The sequence below is a fragment of the Talpa europaea genome (genome assembly GCF_964194135.1).
Source record: "Talpa europaea genome assembly, chromosome: 5".
Taxonomy (NCBI): Eukaryota; Metazoa; Chordata; class Mammalia; order Eulipotyphla; family Talpidae; genus Talpa; species Talpa europaea.
Genome location: NC_140071.1, coordinates 44,527,978 through 44,547,689, shown reverse-complemented (window position 1 = coordinate 44,547,689; position 19,712 = coordinate 44,527,978). Strand labels below are relative to the sequence as shown.

The window sequence follows — 19,712 nt, the reverse complement described above, 5'->3', positions numbered from 1 at the left end:
CTCCAGCTCCCAAACACAATCAAGGAAGAAATGAACCCCTAAAGGCCTCTGTTAGAATAGTGTGTAAGACCATGCCAACATCACCTTACTAGGGTAGTTCAGGTTTTCAACCACAACCATATACACCAATGGGCGCTTTACAACCATCCAACCCACCTAAGCGTGTAGCAGTTTCCTGGAACCTTCTAAACTTTAGGGGGGAAAATTCTACCCTCTCTTTATTTGGGCATCACAGAAACAAACATAATGAGAGAATACTTAGAGGTACCTGTTCTTTTGTTCTCCACACAATACCTCACATAAATAACTCCCTCCTAGGTGATGCTGTAAATTAATTGACCATTCTGATCTCTGAGCAGCAGCAAACACAGAAGCTATCTGTCAGGGCTTATCCTTATTTTCATCCTCTGTTGATATTATATAAATACTTATTTTGATTTACAGATGTTTTCTCCATTTTATCTGCATTTCAGGCTATCCTGCTTCCAACTTTCTAAAGTATATATTAAATATATAATTTATATATACTTTATAGCTCCTTTTTTATTAATCTACTTTTTATTTTACATTGTCTTTTTCGTTATCATTGTTGAAAGATAGTTTGACTAAGTTCCCAATTCTAAATGATAATTATTGTCTTAGCCCCTTAAAGACTTCATTTCTCTGGCTTCCATTGTTCAATGTTGAAATAAAATTGGCTGACTTTATTTTATTTTTTTGTAGATGAACCACCTTTACTCTCATCTCTTGATATCTTGTCAATGTCACCAACATTCTGTAGTTAATTATTTATCTAGGTGAAGATTTATCTTAAATTTCCTTAGTCTGTGTTGTCTCTCTTGAATTGTAGATTTTTGTCTTTCATAACTTTGGTAAATTCTCTGTCATTTCTCTTAAAAGATGGCCTCTCTATTTTCTCTCTATATAGTTTCTATATGGACCATATATTTTTCTATAGATAGTCTCCCTTCTGAAGCTTCAATAAAATGTATATTTGACCTTTTCATTCTATCCTACATGGCTCTTATATCTTATATTTTATTTTCCCATCCCCCTCTCCATGTTGCATTCTGTGTAATTTCTTAAGACATACCTTCCAGTTCATTTATTCTGTTTTCAACTGTGTTGTATCCAGTAGTTCAATTTGGACTTCTTTCAAATCAGCTTGGTGATCCTTAATAGTCTTTTATTGCTTGCTCATCCTTTCGAGTCCATCACTTCCTTAAACATTCCACACAGCATTCATCTACATTCTTACCTGACAAATCATTGGGAATCTAAAGCTATGGGCATTTCTCCCATTGACTCTGATTCCTACTTCCTTGTGTGCTTGGGGATTGTTGACTGAGATCTTATTGCTTGACCTTAATGAGTAGGAAACCAGGGTCTAAATGGAGTGTGCTCTCCCCAAAGAGAGGATTTGGCTCTGCTTTTTCTAGGAGCCAGATTTGGGGAGATGCTGAACTTGGACTACTTCAGCCCCTATCAAGGATCCTATTTCACTAGGGGGAACACCTCACTGCTGTTTTCCTGACCTTAGTGCTCAATAAGCATCCAGGTTCAAGATACCTCAACTGCTTAGTCTGTTACCCTGAGCTCTGGCATCAACTCATTTTGGAGAACAGAGTAGGAGAGTGGTCCTTGAGACGTGCTCTAACCATCATATGCCCTACAATCCATCCTATGCAGGGTCTAGTTGTTGCACAGTGACAGGGTCTCAAAGGGCACCTGGTCTGTCAAAGAGCCAGAAGAACAAGTCCTCTGTTTCTGTTTATTTTTCCTGTATATCATATCACTGGAGAAAATGGCATGTTTGGGCAGTTTGACATGCAGAATGTCTGAATCTATCCAGATTTCCTCAAGCAATATGAAAGGGGTGCAGGAGAAAGGAAGGAAGAAAACAAAACTGCTTCTGCAGTTCTTTCTTTTGCCTGTTGATATCTAAGCAGTGCTTCAGAGCCCTCCTTGAAGCTATCTAATCCAGTTTCTCTGCTTTTCAGGCACTCACCCAAGAGGAAGCATGGCCAGTGCCTTCTCTAAGTTGCTAACTGGCCGCAATGCCTCTCTACTATTTGCCACCCTGGGCACCAGTGCCCTAACCACTGGGTATGTGCTGAACCGGCAGAAAGTATGTGCTGAGACCCAGGGGCAGCACAAGATGTTCCCTGCAAGGTAGGTCCGTTAGGCTTTCAAATAACTCCAAATGCCAGCCAGAAATGTACTCTTTTCTACTGGAAATAGGTAGCAAGATTCACTGTTTTTGCCTTGGAGCCTAAGTTGGCTTGACAATAATTTTTGAGACTCATTAAGCACAGTGACCTGTGGTGAGCACAAGACGCTGCAGCAGCATCATGCCTGCCCAGAGCCTGCAGTCTATTTGTATAGTAGTAATAGTCATTGTTAACATTTGTTGAGCACTTTTATGTGTGTTAAGCATTTTCATGGAGTATCTATTTTATTCACCTTAACACTCCTTGATAATGAAATGAAGGCTTAGAAAAATTAAGTCATGCCCAAGTTCACACAACTCATGCAGCCAAATGCATATCTAGAGACCCTAATTCCAGACTCATCCTCCTGGAAAATGCCATGTTATAGTACTGATTTTAGGTATCAGCTTTAAAGGACAATGCAGATGGGAAATGGAGAAGTGGTGTGAAGATGGATGTGTTTTCTCAGCCCTTGAAACCTTGCCATGGATGTGATAGCGCACATTAAATAGAGCTGGAGTGCAGTGCTGATATTAAGGGATTCTATGAATTCAGGTGTGAATGGAAGAGATGAGGAAAACCTGTAGCTGACTTTTGTGGGACTCAGGATCTCTGAGAGAATTACTGCTATGCACCTCAGCAATTTCTGAGGTGAGATCATCTGTGTTTGAGCCTATGGTAGTCCTAAATCCTTACCTTCAAGCAATACATATCTCATGGAAAAAATAGCACCTCATTTGATTTCTCTCTGTGTTATTCCAACAGATACTTACTGAATGTCTGTTTCAAGAGCTAGGCACTTTGCTCTACAGAGCTGATGGAATCATGGCATTAACATCATAAAAGTTCAGATAAATAAATGAATTTCAATGTAGTTACAACCTCTAGGTTCCCCAACATGTACCCAAGTGACCAAAACATGCTGTTGTATTTTACTAGAGCTTCTAGGTTAAGAAAAAAAGAATTCTGCATGTGATTTCATTTCCTTTTCTAATTATTTTCACTCTGTCTTCTCTTTACATGAACAAGAGGCACATCTGTGTGCTCTGCAGCCAATATCAGGGGTTCCTTAGGCAGGGCCACATCCCTTTGAGGGGACTTATTTATTTATTTATTTTTTAATAATCTGGCTTACTTGAGTCATGAATCCTGGGCATGATTTCTAGCCAAGTGTCCCTGAAGAGAACCTGGTGGGAGGATGACTAGAAACTTAAGTCCTTTCTTAGGCCCCTTCCCTCTGGGACTGCTCGCTGAAAGTCCCTCTCCTGATTGCAGTGCAGACTACCCAGATCTGCGCAAGCACAACAACTGCATGGCGGAGTGCCTCACCCCGTCCATCTACGCCAAGCTACGTAACAAAGCAACACCCAATGGCTACACGCTGGACCAGTGTATCCAGACTGGAGTGGACAACCCTGGCCACCCCTTCATAAAGACTGTGGGCATGGTGGCTGGTGACGAAGAATCCTATGAGGTAAAGCTATGGACTACTGGGTCCTGGGTGGGAGAATGTGCCTGGGCCCAATATTTTTCTCTGTTCTCAGGGGCCAGGTTTTTGCCTTCTTGGGAAGCATTTCCAGAAGGGAAGCAATTGCTATAGAACATCTGGAATGCTTGAGGTCTGCAACTTCCCAGGGGAAGGACTTCCTTTGCTGCTGCTCTAGTAACCCTCTTCATCAAGGAATGAACTTCATGACAGAACTCTTTTAGATGGTCAAAGGGATAAATTGGTACAGAAAAAAAAATTTTTTTTTATGTTTTGTGGTAATGTGCATTTGCCAGGAAGCATTAGGAGGCAATATGCTTATGGCTGGACTTTACTGAAGGGAGTGGATGCTTCTGTCATTAGACAATGACAGGGGCCCTTTGCCCTGTCCAGGGGCCCTTTGCCCTGATCCCATATTCCCACAACTCTCTCAGATAAGCTGGGTGGGAACTAGGTGCTGTCCACTGTTCCACCTGCTGGAAATCAGAGGGATAAGCAGAGAGATCCTGCTCCCAAGTCAAACAAAGGGCTCCTAAGCTCCTCTAGTTGAGACTGGAAAAGGGAATCCACACACACATCAGAGAGGTCAGGCAAGGAGTCAGGGTTTATTGATTAGTATGAGAGTGAGGAAAGAACACTCTGGAGAGATGTCTCTAGTCATGAGAGAGACCCTCCAAGGTGCTGGGCATAGGGTCTATTTAGGTTTTAGGAAGGGAGTTTGGGAACAGAGGAATTAAATTTTACTGCCTAAGAAAGCAAGAAGCATGGACTTGGGGAAGTCCATTTGTTGTTGCTAATTGTGGGCCCCCATCAGCTGCAGTTGAGTGGTGGTGGTGGCCTGGTGACTGTCTCTAAGATGGCCATCTTGTGGGGGCTTTCTGCATGCAGCTCCAGTATGAACCAGTCTGGTCTCAAGTCTGTGACTCTTTTCTTCTGGGCCTGTAACTCCTTTTTCCCCATAGCAGCCAGCTTGAGAAGCTGTAGAAAGGAATACATAGCCTGAGGAAAATTTAGTAAAAAGACACAATAGGCCATGGAAATTTCTGTCAGCAGGTGTGCAGGCCTAGAGTCATTAGCCTTGTTTAACCTCTTGTTTACCAGTGTGTAGGAAAAGCAAAATTTTGTCCTTGAGTCCCATTCCTACCCTTTCCTGTCTCCATTCCATGTATTTTCGGTTTGAGAATTGCTGATTATACAGCCATTATAGACCAGACTGCTGAATTCACCACATCTCTTGTGGGAAATCCCATAATCCCCTGCATCTCCCCAGTACAGAAACATAGGGTGGTCTTCTGCTAGCATAGCTCAGCTCCTATGGCACCTTTCCTGGAGCATTCTCTAGTCATGGCAAACACTTCCATCTCCCAACCCCCTCAGGTCCGTTCTTTGTGTTCTTCTGATGCAGGGAACTGAAGGCAATTGTCTGGGAAGGCAGCCATCAAAAGGAGGGAGGGAACCATCTTGGTAGCTCATTCACTTACAGTCATGAGCAACTCAGGGTTCCCAGAGTCCCCAACTAGAGCTGGCTTCCTGACCCAACACCCCCCATCCCCACTCTCAGACTTCCTCTAGGCTGCAGAGGTGCTCTGTTATGACTTCTTTTAATATTATTTTACCTGGGGCCTCCCTGATGGCGCAGGCAGTTGAGTGCCACACTATGAAGCTGTTCTCAGCCTCTACAGTGCCCTTTCGATCCCGGCCAGCTGGCGAGAATCCCACATGGTGTGGCAGACCTCTCCTGTCTCACCCACTGCTCCCCTCAGCAATGTATTTCATCAGTCTGCCTGTCCTGTTCCCCACTGTCTGGTGAATCCTCTCACCCTCCCATGCATCTGGCCTGTACCCCAGCACTTGTATAAATAAAAAATAAATCTTTAAATTAAAAAATATATATTATTTTACCTGGATATTACTGGCACTTTTGTTTTTTAAAAAATATAGTTTGCACAAGATTGTTGGGCTAGGGAAGCTCCTCAAGGGTGAGGGGGTCTAGCTTCGCCCTAGCTGCTGCTGTACACTTTTCTTTTGGTGTAGTTGACTTTCCACAAATTTATTAAGTTGCTTAAACTCAAAAACTTGACTTGCCCTTTTGACCACAAAACTATTTAGCCTCTGATCTGCCAACTTCTTTTATGCCACAAAGATAAGAACTTCTGAAGAAAACCCTCCAGTCCTTAAACAAGATTTTCTTGCTTAGTAAGAAAATCAAGTAAGCTTAGCAGATTCAATAAGTAAGATGTTTAAGATCTTAAAGATGTTTAAGTTCTGCAGCCCTGCCCTCTCCCAAGTGGCAAGGTTCCTCAACGAGATTTTTCTCTGGTATAGCCTATCACCATCAGCAGCAGCATCACCATCCACCAATCCACTCTCACACCCACTTCCTACATGTTAGCACTGAGAATTTCAGAGAAATATGTCATCTGATTTGATCCTCAAGAATAAAAAAGGCAAGTGAATGATCTTTTAGTAATAGATGAACCAAATAAAGAGTAAAAAGAGCACCTTCCCTCTCTCAGGTGTTTGCTGAGCTTTTTGACCCCGTCATCAAGCTCAGGCACAATGGCTATGACCCCAAGGTGATGAAGCACCCCACTGATCTGGATGCATCCAAGGTAAGCTCCAGCCCTCTCTCTCCCTTCCCATGAAGTTGGTACTCCAAAGCTCAAGGTGAGGAACACCTGGGAAAAGGGTCCCACCCAGATGCCTCTGAAAACACAGCATACTCCCTGGAGGGCCACTGAGGTCAGGAAGGCCCCCTTAATAAGTACCACCAGAGTGATGCTAGTGACTAATAACTTAGTCTTCCCTAAAGCAATTCTTTTTTTCAACTGAAATCTAGTGGGAGGAAAGGACTCCAGATGGTACTGTGTAAAGTAGCTCTGCCCTTATCACTAAGGTTCCCCCCTCCCAATTCTACACTGTGCTCATCATGTTGGTTATGCAAACATGCACAGTACCCAAGAATTTCCTGCAGGCGATACTGCATATTAGCAGGTTGGAACCCATGGTGGCTTAGGTGGTTGAGGCAGGACCATGGTCTGAGGCTGACTGACTGTGACCCTGAGCTCTGCTTGACAGATCACTCACGGGCTGTTTGATGAGCGTTATGTGCTGTCATCTCGGGTGCGCACAGGCCGCAGCATCCGCGGATTGAGCCTGCCACCGGCCTGCTCCCGGGCTGAGCGCCGGGAGGTGGAGAATGTAGCCATCACGGCCCTGGAAGGCCTCAAGGGGGACCTGGCCGGCCGCTACTACAAGCTGTCGGAGATGACAGAGCAGGATCAGCAGAGGCTCATCGATGTGAGTGGGGACCCTTGAATGACCGGCGGGGGCTGCCGGTAGTAGGGCTGCATACACAACTTCTTAGTTTGTAAACTGTGAGCTGCAAGGGCAGCCTGTTCTGCCAGGTTCAGACTTCAACTCTTTCAATATAAGGAAAGAAGATGAGGCCTTAAAACTTTACTTTAAAGCCACACAAATAGTCTTTGGATAAAATATGCAGGGGTAACTCCAATATGGAGTGGGTGGGCTGGGGATCAGTGTATTTGGGGTGGTCCAAATGGAGGATCTGCTTGCTTGATATAGAAACCCTATCTGTACTTGGGGAAGTTCTCCATTACCACACCCAAAGAAGTCCTGGAAGCTAGGAAAATCTGGAAAGGAAATGCCAGGGAGAAAATCTGTCCAACTCATAGTGGAGGCAGTCTCTGGAATTCCTGCTGCTTCTATGTGTCCTCCACGGCTTCACTCCAACACTAGGATAGACAAAACCTAAGTCTGTTACTAATTTTCTCCACCGCAGAGCTAAAACAGGATGGCATTTTCGAAAGTAACTTCTATTAAACTCAAGCAAACAAATTTCTCTCATTTCAGAAGATGCAATGCCACAAAATAGGCCTCATTTCCAAACCATACAGGGCAGCTATATATTCTGTGGACCTCAGTTTCTTCATCTTTGCATTCATCAGGCTAGGGGGTGTTAGAACAAGTCCCCTCCTTCTCTGACCTTACCCATCCCCACCTCAAGCAGCCATTTTAGCTATTTCTGTCATCCTTGACAGTGACAGTTCACAACCTGTTCTGACTCAAGTCTTGATCCTCTTCAACTTCTTAGTTTGTAAAAAGACTCCTCTCCCCATTTCCTCCTGATTTTCTTACTTCATATGACTATATGGTGTCCCTATTCATATTTTTACTGTGCACATACAAATTAAAAAAAAAATATTGTCTCTTAATACTGATTTTGATAAGCAGAGTATATGTTGTAGTGGTTAAAGCACAAGCTTGAGAGTCAAACAGGTCTAGCTTTGAGTCTAGGCTCTCTCACTTCCTAGCTCTGTGATAGGTTTTTTTTTTTTATCTCTCTGAATCCCAGTTCTCATCATCTGTGAAACAGAATGATTATATTTATCTAAAAGTGTTGTTAATGAGAATAAAAGGAAGTAGAAGTATGTAGCATAGAACCTAGAATATAGGAAACTTTAATGGTGACTTTTTATATATCATTATTTTACATCTCTATTATTTTTTAATGGAAGGAATGATGATAATAAACCAGTAATGCTAGAAATAGAGAAGGGCAGCTATGTGGAACAGACTTTGTAAAATAGCGTCTCTCACTGTTTGCTCTGCTTTTGCAGAGCATCCTGCTAGTGGGGTATATACAGTCCATGCAGTTACCACCATCTGGACCAAGCCAGTGCTTTTCACCTTAGCTGTACAACGGAATCACCTAAAGAGCTTTTAAAAATGACAATGTCTAGGCCACACCCATCATAATTAAGTCAGAAGCTCTGAGGGATAAGAGATAGACATTAGTTTGATTTTTTTTTTTAATAATCAAAAGTATATTTTAGTGGGTAGTCAATACTGAGGCCCACTGCCCAAAAGATCTCAGCCATTATTAGCAAGTTGAAACTTGACCACTTGGCACTTGCTATTATGTCTGGTCTCATCAGTTTTTCTTTCTGCTTTGTCCCTTTGGCCTGCAGGACCACTTTCTGTTTGATAAGCCAGTATCCCCTTTACTAACATGTGCTGGAATGGCCCGTGACTGGCCAGATGCCAGGGGAATCTGGTATGGACATAGCGTTTTCAAATTTGCCATGTGTGCAGAGGATCTGCTTCAGATGTTCTGCTTATCCTAACTTGAAGTTGCTGTGGCCTGCACTTGACAGCATGTTCAGCTTGAGCTAACTAGAGAAGAGAGAGTACTTAGAAATTTTGTGTGTGTGTGTGTGTGTGAGTGTGTGTGTGTGTGTGATGTTTCTAAGATGTGTAGGAATGTTCACCGGTTTGCATGAATTATGCATGAGAGAAAAGACTATCTTTTAAGAAAAATTAGCTTTATATTACTTGACCTTGTAGAGCATCTGCTTCATGACATTTACAGAGCAGAAAATGGAAAATAAACATTGAGGATTTAAGCACAGCCTATAAGGAAGAATGGATATCAAGTGTAAACATATTTTGTCTTGGCTAACAGTCCTCAGTCCACTTTGATTCCTTTATGTTGGTAGGTTATTATGACACTACCTGAAGGAGCTGGGATAAAAATATTCTGGAACAGCTGCTCAGAGCGGGTGGATAGGCAGACTTTATATAGCAAACATATGTAAAATCTCCTGTAACTCAAACATCTAGGAATGTGGGTACAATCTTTTTTTTTGTTTGTTTTTAAGCACAACAAGATTTTGGTTAAAATTATTAAAAAACTAAATACTTCTGTTAGAGTTGAATTAATGTCATCCCAGTTCTCCCAGTCTGAGGAATAAGAGAAGTTATATTCTTGTTGGGCAAAAACATGACATTTTTTATGGCCTGAAGTTATCTTACTCTTCATTCTGTCAAGTTAATATTATTTTGTAGTACTTGTTCAAGCACAATTAAGAGATTAGGGCCATCCAGAAAATGAGGAAGGTGAAATGAAGCAATCAAGCTACAGAAGTAATGGGAATTTTCATGTGTTGAAGTAAATGTAATTAACACTCAATACCATATTTCTCTCTTCATTAGGCATAATTATGACAAGACATTTCTCATCTGGATAAATGAAGAAGACCACACCAGGGTAATCTCTATGGAAAAGGGAGGCAATATGAAAAGAGTATTTGAGCGGTTCTGTCGTGGACTAAAAGAAGTAAGATATTATCAGAGATTTCTGAATATTCACTAAATAACATCTATTTTCCATTCTTGAAAAAATACACTATGGTGACTTACAAGGTAGAGCTGATATTTTCTAGAGATCATTGTATCTTTTGGGTGGCACTTCCATGGCAGTACTTCAAAAACTAGGTGACTTTTGTTATTAGCAAGATCTTATGCTTCCTTTTCCAATTCAGAATGGTTTGGGAGGGGCCTCCCTAGTCACACAGGGGTTAAAAACAGCGCTATCAAGGTATTGCCAGCCACTGCAGCACGCATTCGATTCCCCAGACAACCTCGGAGGTGACCCACAAGGCGCAGCAGACCTCTCCTGTCTCATCTGCTGCTCCCCTCAACAGTGTATATCAGTAGATCTGCCTGTTCTACTCACTTTGTCTCTGGTGAATTCTCTCACCACCCCTACCCCTGCCCCTCGCACCTCTGGCCCACACCCCAGCTTTTGTATGCATACATAAATAAATCTTAAAAAAAAAAAACAGAATGGCTTGGGAAAATTTGTGTATAATCATTTATTTTCTAGCTTCTTTAACATTGCTCTTGGCTCTTCTAAGCACAGGGACAATATAGAATGTGACTAAAGACTAAAATGTTCTTCAATAACTTGAGCACAGATTTACAGGCTGAGAATTTCTATAATGTCCTACTCTCCTGTTATGAAAAATAATAATAGCAACCAACACTTACTAACTATTTAATATTTGCTAGTACTGTATTCAGTGATTTACATGGTTCACCTAATTTAATCTTAATATTCTGATAGGTGTTATTTTCTATTGAAGGAGAACTATAAATTTGCCTAAATTTCATCCATAGTAAACATGTGATTCACATTTATCTCCCTGATGTTTGGGTTGCTGAATGAATGGATATTTGAGAACTCTGTCATTTGTTCACTGTTGTAGGTAGAACGGTTAATCCAAGAACGAGGCTGGGAGTTCATGTGGAATGAACGCCTAGGATACATTCTTACCTGTCCTTCGAACCTTGGCACAGGATTACGGGCTGGTGTCCACGTTAAGATCCCAAAGCTCAGCAAGGTAACATTATGTAGCTGGCATCCCTGTTGGGTTCAGCCAGGATCAGCTCAGATTGACTGCTTTGTGGAAGGAGAAAATGTCACTGCCATTCCTTAATGCTTATTTTCAGCATTTGTAATAGAAAATAGTGAGAAAGGGTTAGGTTTGCCTCTAAAGTATTTGTATCAGTTAGGATCAAAAGTTCAGGGTTGTAAGAAAAGGATGCAACTTCAAGAACAAGAAGTTTAAATTCTCCATCGTATAACAAATTCAGATAGGAAGGCAAACTCTGTGCCCTGGAGTTCCTCCCATCTCCTTTCTCTGTTTCTCCTGGTGCAGGGGTTCTCAGACTTGAACTTGCATCAGAATCCCTGGAGGCTTGAAAAACACAGATCGCTAGGCCCACCTCCAGAATTTGCATTTCTGACAAGGTCCCAGATGCCAAGACTGCTGATTGGGGAATCACACCTAGAGGACCCCTCTCATAGGACATATTCCCCTTATATAGTCACAGCGAGGTCCCATATTCCAGCTTGGCAGAAGGGGAGAGACTCTGCAGATGGATCCATTTAAAGATTTGAGCTCTAGGCCTGGAAGTGGCACCCGTCACTTCTGCTCATTGCATCAGTAAGAACTTAGTGGTCATTTCTCAGCTCCACCTGTGGTTGATATAGAAAAAGGATTCTGGTGCATAAGAGTTTCTGCCACAGCACAGCAGAACCAAATATTATAAAGGCAATTTAAGAAAATATACTTTTTGCCCAAAATAAAACTCAAATTTAACTTTTTGCTATTCAGTGCTAACGTGATTTATTTGATGTGATTTAATGTTGTGATTTTAACTATATCAATTACAGTTGTTATACAGATGATACAAACTCACCCAAACTAGTATCTGAATGCAAACAAACAAACAAACAAACAAACAAAACAAAACAGTATAGCAGTATAGCTCTTTTGCCTTCTATCTATCTAGCTCTCTGACATTGGGCAAGTTAATTCCTTTGAGCCTTAGTTTCCTATTTCATGGAATTGTAAGGTTTAAAAGTTCCAACAGTGTCCTGGTACATAGTAAATATATGCTTAATAAATATTAACTGTTATTTCTTCTCATTATACATCTTTTCTAAGTGAATGTAAAGATGATGGTGAAATTGATTTTGCTTCTTACAACATTCAGTATTATCCCTTGTCCCAGGATCCGCGCTTTTCTAAGATCCTGGAGAACTTAAGGCTCCAGAAGCGTGGCACAGGTGGTGTGGACACCGCAGCAGTGGCTGATATCTACGATATTTCCAACATAGATCGAATTGGTCGATCTGAGGTAATAGCTTCCTCACTTTCCAAGCATGAACTAATTGTCAGTCTTAGAGAACTAGTCTAAATAGTCTTATCTTGTTTATAATATTCAAGACTTCGTTTTCCCCCATTGAATCCTGAGTCATATTAGCCTTTCATTCAGTAGTACTGTCATGCATCACTTAACAATGAAGGTACGTTCTGAGAAATGCATCATTAGGTGTTTTCTTTGTTGTGTGAACATTGTAGAATATAGTGACAACCGAGGTGGTATAGCCTTTTACATACCTAGGCATATGGAGTAGCCTGTTGGGATCAGCATCATATACGCGGCCTTGTTGACTGAACCGTCGTTAAGTGATGCATGATTACACTGCTTCTCCATGGGAAATAACTACATCGGGGAAAGGGCCAAGTGAGCTGAGGATGTCTAGGCAAGTAAAAGAATTCACAGTGGGACCATTGTCACCATCCTGCCCCCTCGAGCATTCCAGAGACCTTCAGCAGCAGGAGCTCCATGATGCTAACAGCGGTACTTTACAACTGTAAAGTCAGAGAACATGTGTAATATTTCTCTAAAGGTGGTAAAATAGTGGAATTTTCTCTTGATTCTGAATTTCTTTTGGTGAAGGTCACATACTTTTATCTTCTCTTCCATACTTTTAGATATTTGATAGTTTCTAAAATTATATTGTTAGGGCTAAGGATGGCAAGCATAATATGGGCATGTATACATAAGTTTGTGCTCATAAAAGAATCCTTAGGATACTATGAATACTGTACATAGGATGTATAGGATTCATGAACTATACATATAGACCTGTAGCCATGTGTGAGATGAAGTACAAAGAACTCACTCAAGGAACAGGCTGTCGAATCCCATCAAATATAATTTTCTGGGTGTGGTCCCAGTGAACATATTATGCCCATTGTTAATTTAATATATAGTTCTTAATAACTTAGTTGCTTATTATAAATCTGTTGATTATAGATGCTCTCTCTTACCCGCCTACATTTGGATATTTCACTGCCTGTTAGTATCTGTGCCAATAAAGGAAAGGCAAAAACATTCTCAGCTTGTATGTTAGCAGCCTTAGTAAAGCACTTGAAAAGTGTCTATAAATACCACAAAATACCACAAAAAAACTTCTGAAATATACTGACTAATGTGCAGTGTAGTGATTAAAGAAAATCTCGGACCTAGCCCTGTTTTCTTCTAATATTACTAGATTTTTATTACTGAAAATTGAAGTAGTTACCTCTAAAAATGTTTTTAAAGTCTAACTATAAGTTAATAGTTAAACATTATAAAGGCTAGAAAAATGCCCAAAATAGTAAATAACAAAACTACTTATTTAATCTAACAATCCTGAGATTACGATTGTGAACATTATTCTAATTGCCTTCCATTCATAAAATGATTTAAAAAACTCTTAAAACAAAATTTAGTGTTATATATTTGATATTATTACACATCTTTTCCCCAATACATTCTATCATGAACATTCCCCCACAACATTAGATATTCTTCAAAAACATGATATTTAATAACAGCACAGTGAAGCTAGTTCATTATCTATTTAACATTTCTCCTTACATAACTCTGACCATCTCTATACATAACTCTAATCACAACTCTGATTAGTTAGGATATACTTCTAGGAAAGGAATTCTGTGATGAGATGAGGGTTTCTTACTTATGATTAAATTTCCTACCAGACAATTTATACCAAAATAGAGTCTCACTGGCAGTGAGTGAGAAACCCATCTCACCACACCCTCACAAATACTTGGATGAATAAATCCAGACATTGAAAATAGGTTTTTTTTGACTAGTAATGACTAGCTTTCTGAACCAAGCCTTTCTCAGGGAGGGACCTGGGCTCCATCGTGCCTAAGGTATGTTCACCAGTAACACTAAACAATCCCTTTTCTCCCTGCTTTTCATTCTTGAGTTATATCATGTATTTTAATGCTATTGGAAATTAACTAATCACTTACTTATTTTGTTTTTTTTTCAGGAGTAGTGCAAATAATTTATTTGGAGGTGATTCCAGGAAAAGAAATTCATAGGCAGATGTGTTTTAGTTTAAGCAGAAAAAAATATTTGTAAACCAAAATTCTAACCTATTTTTAAAAAGCGAGAATTTTAAAAATGTTCATCTTAATATAATTCACAAAGTTTCCTTTAAGTGGCAAACTTGCCTTTACAGTAAAAATGTTATTTAATCACCAGTTGATTGTGAATAATTTTCCAGAAAGACATTCATTGTGTAAATAGTAACTCAACTATAGTATATTCAGTGTCCAGATAGTTTAGCACAGGTCAAAACTGGAATTCAGGCCAAATAATAACACAGGAGTGTCACTGTGTAGTTACTTTTTGAACAAACTTTGTTGTTTTTTAGCAAAGACTGATGAGGAAAAAGTGTCTGGAATTCAAGTTAATGAAGTTAACTTGAAGTTCTTACATACATAAAGTTCTCACACACAGAGTAGTAACCCTGTCTTAACTAAAGAAAGTTTGAAAGTAACCCTGTAATTTCTGTGTTTCCCATCTCTGACAATTACTATCAGATACCTCTCCTTCTAAAACCTTTAGGGAAATAATGAGAAGGAAAAATTTGTTATAAAGTTCATCTAATGTTGCAAGTTCTCTTTTGTCCCAGTATTGTTACTATTGATCAATCAATGCTTTGCATGTCTCTTCTGTGCAAATTAATCATCTTTTTCATTATCGAAGGTTGAGCTTGTTCAGATAGTCATCGATGGAGTCAATTACCTGGTGGATTGTGAAAAGAAGTTGGAGAAAGGTCAAGATATTAAGGTGCCACCGCCTCTTCCTCAGTTTGGCAGGAAGTAAACTTTCCCTTTCTCAATTTAAAATGTCTGCTGGTATGACAGACATAAAGATACCTTTACTCTGAGAGTTTTTGTAGACTTGAAGAATAGAAGTAAAATTGTAGGTCCTATCTATCTTAACAATAAAACTCTCCTTAATATCATTGGTTTGTTTCCCTCATTTTTGCACACTACTCAGAAGGGCAAATGCAGCCAATTACAAGTAGCAGGAGGCAAAAATATTTTAAGGCAGTGATAAAACTAATATTTATGAGACCACTTACAATTGTAGAAACCTTCAAACTAATTCTACTATAATCAACCCTTAAACACGTCCCTATGAACACCATTGAAAAATGAGGAACTAATAAAGTAATCAATTTTTTGGCAAATAGAGCAAGAGGACATTCATTTCCCTTGAGAATGTGGAAATAAAGACTACAAAAATGAGGACAGAGGCTATTTATTCAGGGTTGCCATAGCAGGTGAGTCAGCCACCATCACTTGAATGTGGCAGAAACTCAAAGGTAAGCATAGGATAGCTTTATTGTGGGAGAAAAAGGGAAGGCTTCCATGATATAACTGGGGATGTAGGGCTGGGGGAATTAGGCAGGTTAACTAGAAGCAGGGCATCCTGTGAGCTATACTGTGATTTGGATGAAATGTATATAGCATGCATTTTTGGTCTTCATCCACACTTCCTTGCTCATAGCTGCCAAAAGCCCTAGAATTTCCCAAGTGTTGAAAAGTGATCAAAGTGTCCCAAGTTAATGGGGTGACTTTTGTGGAAGCCTAAAGATGGAGGCTGGTTTCCCCGGAGAACCAACCAAGTAAACAGTGTTGGAACTTCATTTCCATACCCTGATATCTGGGGAGGGAAGAGTGGATGAAGATTGGGTTCATCACCAGTGGCCAGTGAGTTAATCAGCCATGTCTTTGTAATGAAGCCTCCACAGAGGCACAGAAGGAGGAACTTCAGAGTTTCTGGGTTGATGAAAATGTAAGGATTTGGGGAGAATGGCTCACCTGGAAAGTACATGGTCACTCTGACATTTTCCCTCATGCTTGGCCCTATGCATCTCTTCCATCTTGCTATTTTTAAGATTCATCCCGTGTAACAAATCTGTGATCCAGAAAGTAAATGCATTTCCTGGATTATTAATTATTATTATTATTAATTAATTATTAATAATTATTATTAATTTGGTGAAAAATTTTACCAAATTAATTGAGCCTGAGAAGGGACTTCTAGGAACCTCTTATTTATAGTAATTTAGTCAGAAGCACAGGTAACAACCTGGGCTTGTGACTGACATCTGAAGTGGAGGGTGGTCTTAGAAGATTGAACCCTTGCCTGTGAAAGCTGATGCTATCTTTGGATAGATAGTTTCAGAATTGAATTAAATTCTTTGATATGCTGCTGGTGTTGAAAATTGATTATTCTTGTGGGGAAGTCTACACATATTCAAGTTGGAATTGGGTCTAGGAACCTGTACCCTATATAAAAATCATACGGGGGAGCATATTTGGCTTTCTCTGGTCAGTCCTGAGTTGAAAGCAGGGGAAAAAACTAGAGAAGTTGACAGTCTCTGATAAATCTCTTCCCTGACTGATGCAGAGATGTGGTCTGACTTTTTGTACAGGTTACTGCAGAGGTTATGGTCAGATTTCTATTGTCATGTAAGGTCTGGCCATTGTTTTTTGTTTGCATATTCAGTCTCTCAAAAGCAATCCAAATTTTGATGTATGAAATACTGGAAATGGCTTTAGTGTAATTCTAAAGCTGGATCCTTTCCTCAGTATATAGATCCATATCTGAACCTTACTATTCTTTCCCTTCATTTTGTGATGTCTGTAATATGAAGGAGCATGATAGAAGTGGAAACAACTAATTCTGTAACAGCTTATAAAATTGCTCCACGTACAAAAGAAAATTATTGTTAGCTTGAACAACAGGAATGAGATCAAGTTCTGCATTCCATAAGTAAGTAAGCACAATTAAGGGACTATAGTTAAAATAAATCACCGCTATATGGAGGAAAAATGAAATATAAAAATAATGCATTTGTATTGGTGTTGATTGGCACCACACAAACTTTTGAGTGATAAATTGGTTTGGAAGAAATTTAGAAGAGGAATCATACCCAATATAATTCAGTACAGTGTGCTAAACACCTTGAAAGCATAGGGGTGGAGAGATGTTCTTCCCACCTTTTAACTGTAGACAAAAGAGGAGTCAGAACCTTGGAGTAACTGACATTCTGGAGACAGAGGGATAAATGCTGGAGAAGACTAGTGTCAGGGTCAGACATATTGAGTCTACAGCTCTATTACTGGGATACAACGCTCCCATTATATGATGTTAAATGATTTACTTCATCTCTAGATTCTGCTTTTGTATGAAATGAGAGCAATGATTATGACTGTCTTACAGAGTTGTTGCAAGGATATCAATACTTGTAAAGTTCACTTAGAAGTATTCAACACATTGTGAGTACCATGTAAATGTTTGCTGAATAATAACAAAGAAGTCACTATTATAATGTTACAATAATCTATTGCTGATTATTCCCTAAAACCATCATTTAGGGCAAACCAAAAGACCTGATATTCTCACTTCTGAAAGATCTTATGAAATAAGTGGTAAATGAATGCAAATTAAGTTATAAGCATAAATGAACCAAAGAGAGTAGATAAAGATATACCAACATTTCATTTTTTAGAAGGAAAACTGAAAAGCAAGCACTGGCATAAAAATATATGGCTATTGATATGAAAAGAAAGCAAGCCTTGAGATCTGTGGTACACCACCAGAAGTCACATAATCGATCATTAACAACATGAATTAACTGAACATCTCAGATACAGAGTCAAATAACATCTCTCTTCTTTTTTTTTGCATTTTTACCTAATTCATTTCTTATCTTCAAGCAGTTAGTTCTTATCAAAAACCACACTCACATTTGTATTCCTTATTAGCTTGCCAACAGATTGTTAGAACTAAATCTTCATTTTTTAAAATAAATTTTATTTTTATATTCCCCATACAATTGCAACCCCCCCATTTTGACCCCAATCCCTCCCCTCCCGCCCCCCACCCCCCAAAAAGTGTCTCTGGTTCATAGTTTTTTGTTGATTTTGATTTTCACTTTCTTATAGTTATTCATTTTCCTGGTCCCTTATTTAAGTTTTCTAGATTCCTGCTATGAGTGAGACTATCCGATATTTTTCTTTTTCTTTCTGGCTTATTTGCTGAGCATGATCCCTTCCAGCGCCATCCATGTTGCTGCAAATTGCATGTGTTTATCTTTTTTGAATGCTGAGTAATATTCCATGGTGTATATGTACCACATCTTCTTGATCCAGTCATCTATTTTTGGGCATTTGGGCTGTTTCCAAAACTCAGCTATTGTAAACAGTGCTGCTATAAACATAGGGGTGCAGGTGTTCTTTGGAATTGATGTTTCTGTGTCCTTTGGGTAAATACCTAGGAGTGGAATTGCTGGATCATATGGAAGCTCTATGTTTAGTAGGTCCAGAAATCTCCACACAGCTCTCCATAGTGGTTGGACCAGTTTGCACTCCCACCAACAGTGCAGAAGAGTTCCTTTTTCTTCACACCCTCGCCAACATTTGTTGTTGCTAGTTTTTTTAATATGTGCCATTCTCACTGGTGTAAGATGGTATCTCATGGTAGTTTTGATTTGCATTTCCCTGATGACAAGTGATGTTGAACATTTTTTCATATGCCTGTTGGCCATTTGCATTTCCTCTTCAGAGAAGTTTCTTTTTAGCTCTTCTGCCCATTTTTTGACTGGATTATTTTCTTTGTTGTAGAACTAAATCTTTAAATTATTTGTATCTATATTTGAATTTCTTGACTTGTGGGGCTATTTGAGGTTTACTATGTTACCAGGAATTTCCTCATGTGTGAATTCACTTTTTAGGAATAAAATATTCATAACCAATTTAATCCAAATCTATGATAGATTTATAAACAATCTAGCATCTCATTTTTCTTGAAATTCTCCATATTTATCAAATATCCTGTCCTCACATCTCTTCAGGCAATTTTCAGCTTTTGTATCAGTCCTTAAATTAAATACAAGAATATCCTTTCTCAAGCATTGCCAAGTACTTGACTGATATGATCTGTTTTCAGAAGTTAAGTTATTTTGTTGCCACAAGAAACAAGCACACTGGTAATGTTATAATGAAGACAAAAGATATTTTATGTGAAAGATAAGTTAATTGGGAGAGATAAAGAGAATTCTATTAATTAAAATTCTAATTAAATGCCTTATCTTTTAGCCAAAGTAGTCAAAACATGCAAATAGTTTGTTTAATAAGGTCTATTTCAATCAGTATTCTGAAGCAATGAGGTGAATAGGGCATGTTTTTGAGTCATGGGACTTTTAAAATGTACTACATCTCTTCTATCTGAGGGAGAATGCAGCTACAGTAGCCTTTGATGGTTTGGGAAATCGTTCTAGGTCTCTTTCATGCGCGAAGGGAAACTTAGGTCCTCCTCCTTGACTTCTAAGCTTCCATAGTGTATCTGCTTATGGGATATTCCTGCTCTTCCTCAGGCCAAAAGTCACAGATGAGCATATTTTGAAAGCAGCCAAAAGAAGTTGTATAGAGATCAACAGATTTGCTTTAAATTTCAGTTCAGGTACTTACAAGCAAAAT

General features: G+C 39.4%; 1 protein-coding gene across 1 annotated transcript; it reads left to right on the top strand.

The window, feature by feature from the left end:
* Nucleotides 1-2,014: 2,014 nt before the first annotated feature.
* On the top strand, nt 2,015-15,042 carry CKMT2 (creatine kinase, mitochondrial 2; the record flags this gene model as incomplete). The annotated part of the gene is made up of 9 exons (XM_084233986.1): nt 2,015-2,172; nt 3,486-3,684; nt 6,213-6,308; nt 6,775-6,996; nt 8,688-8,773; nt 9,712-9,835; nt 10,767-10,901; nt 12,079-12,204; nt 14,923-15,042. The coding sequence occupies exons 1-9, from the start codon at nt 2,021-2,023 to the stop codon at nt 15,040-15,042; spliced, it is 1,260 nt and encodes a 419-aa protein (XP_084090112.1). The 5' UTR covers nt 2,015-2,020.
* Nucleotides 15,043-19,712: the final 4,670 nt, after the last annotated feature.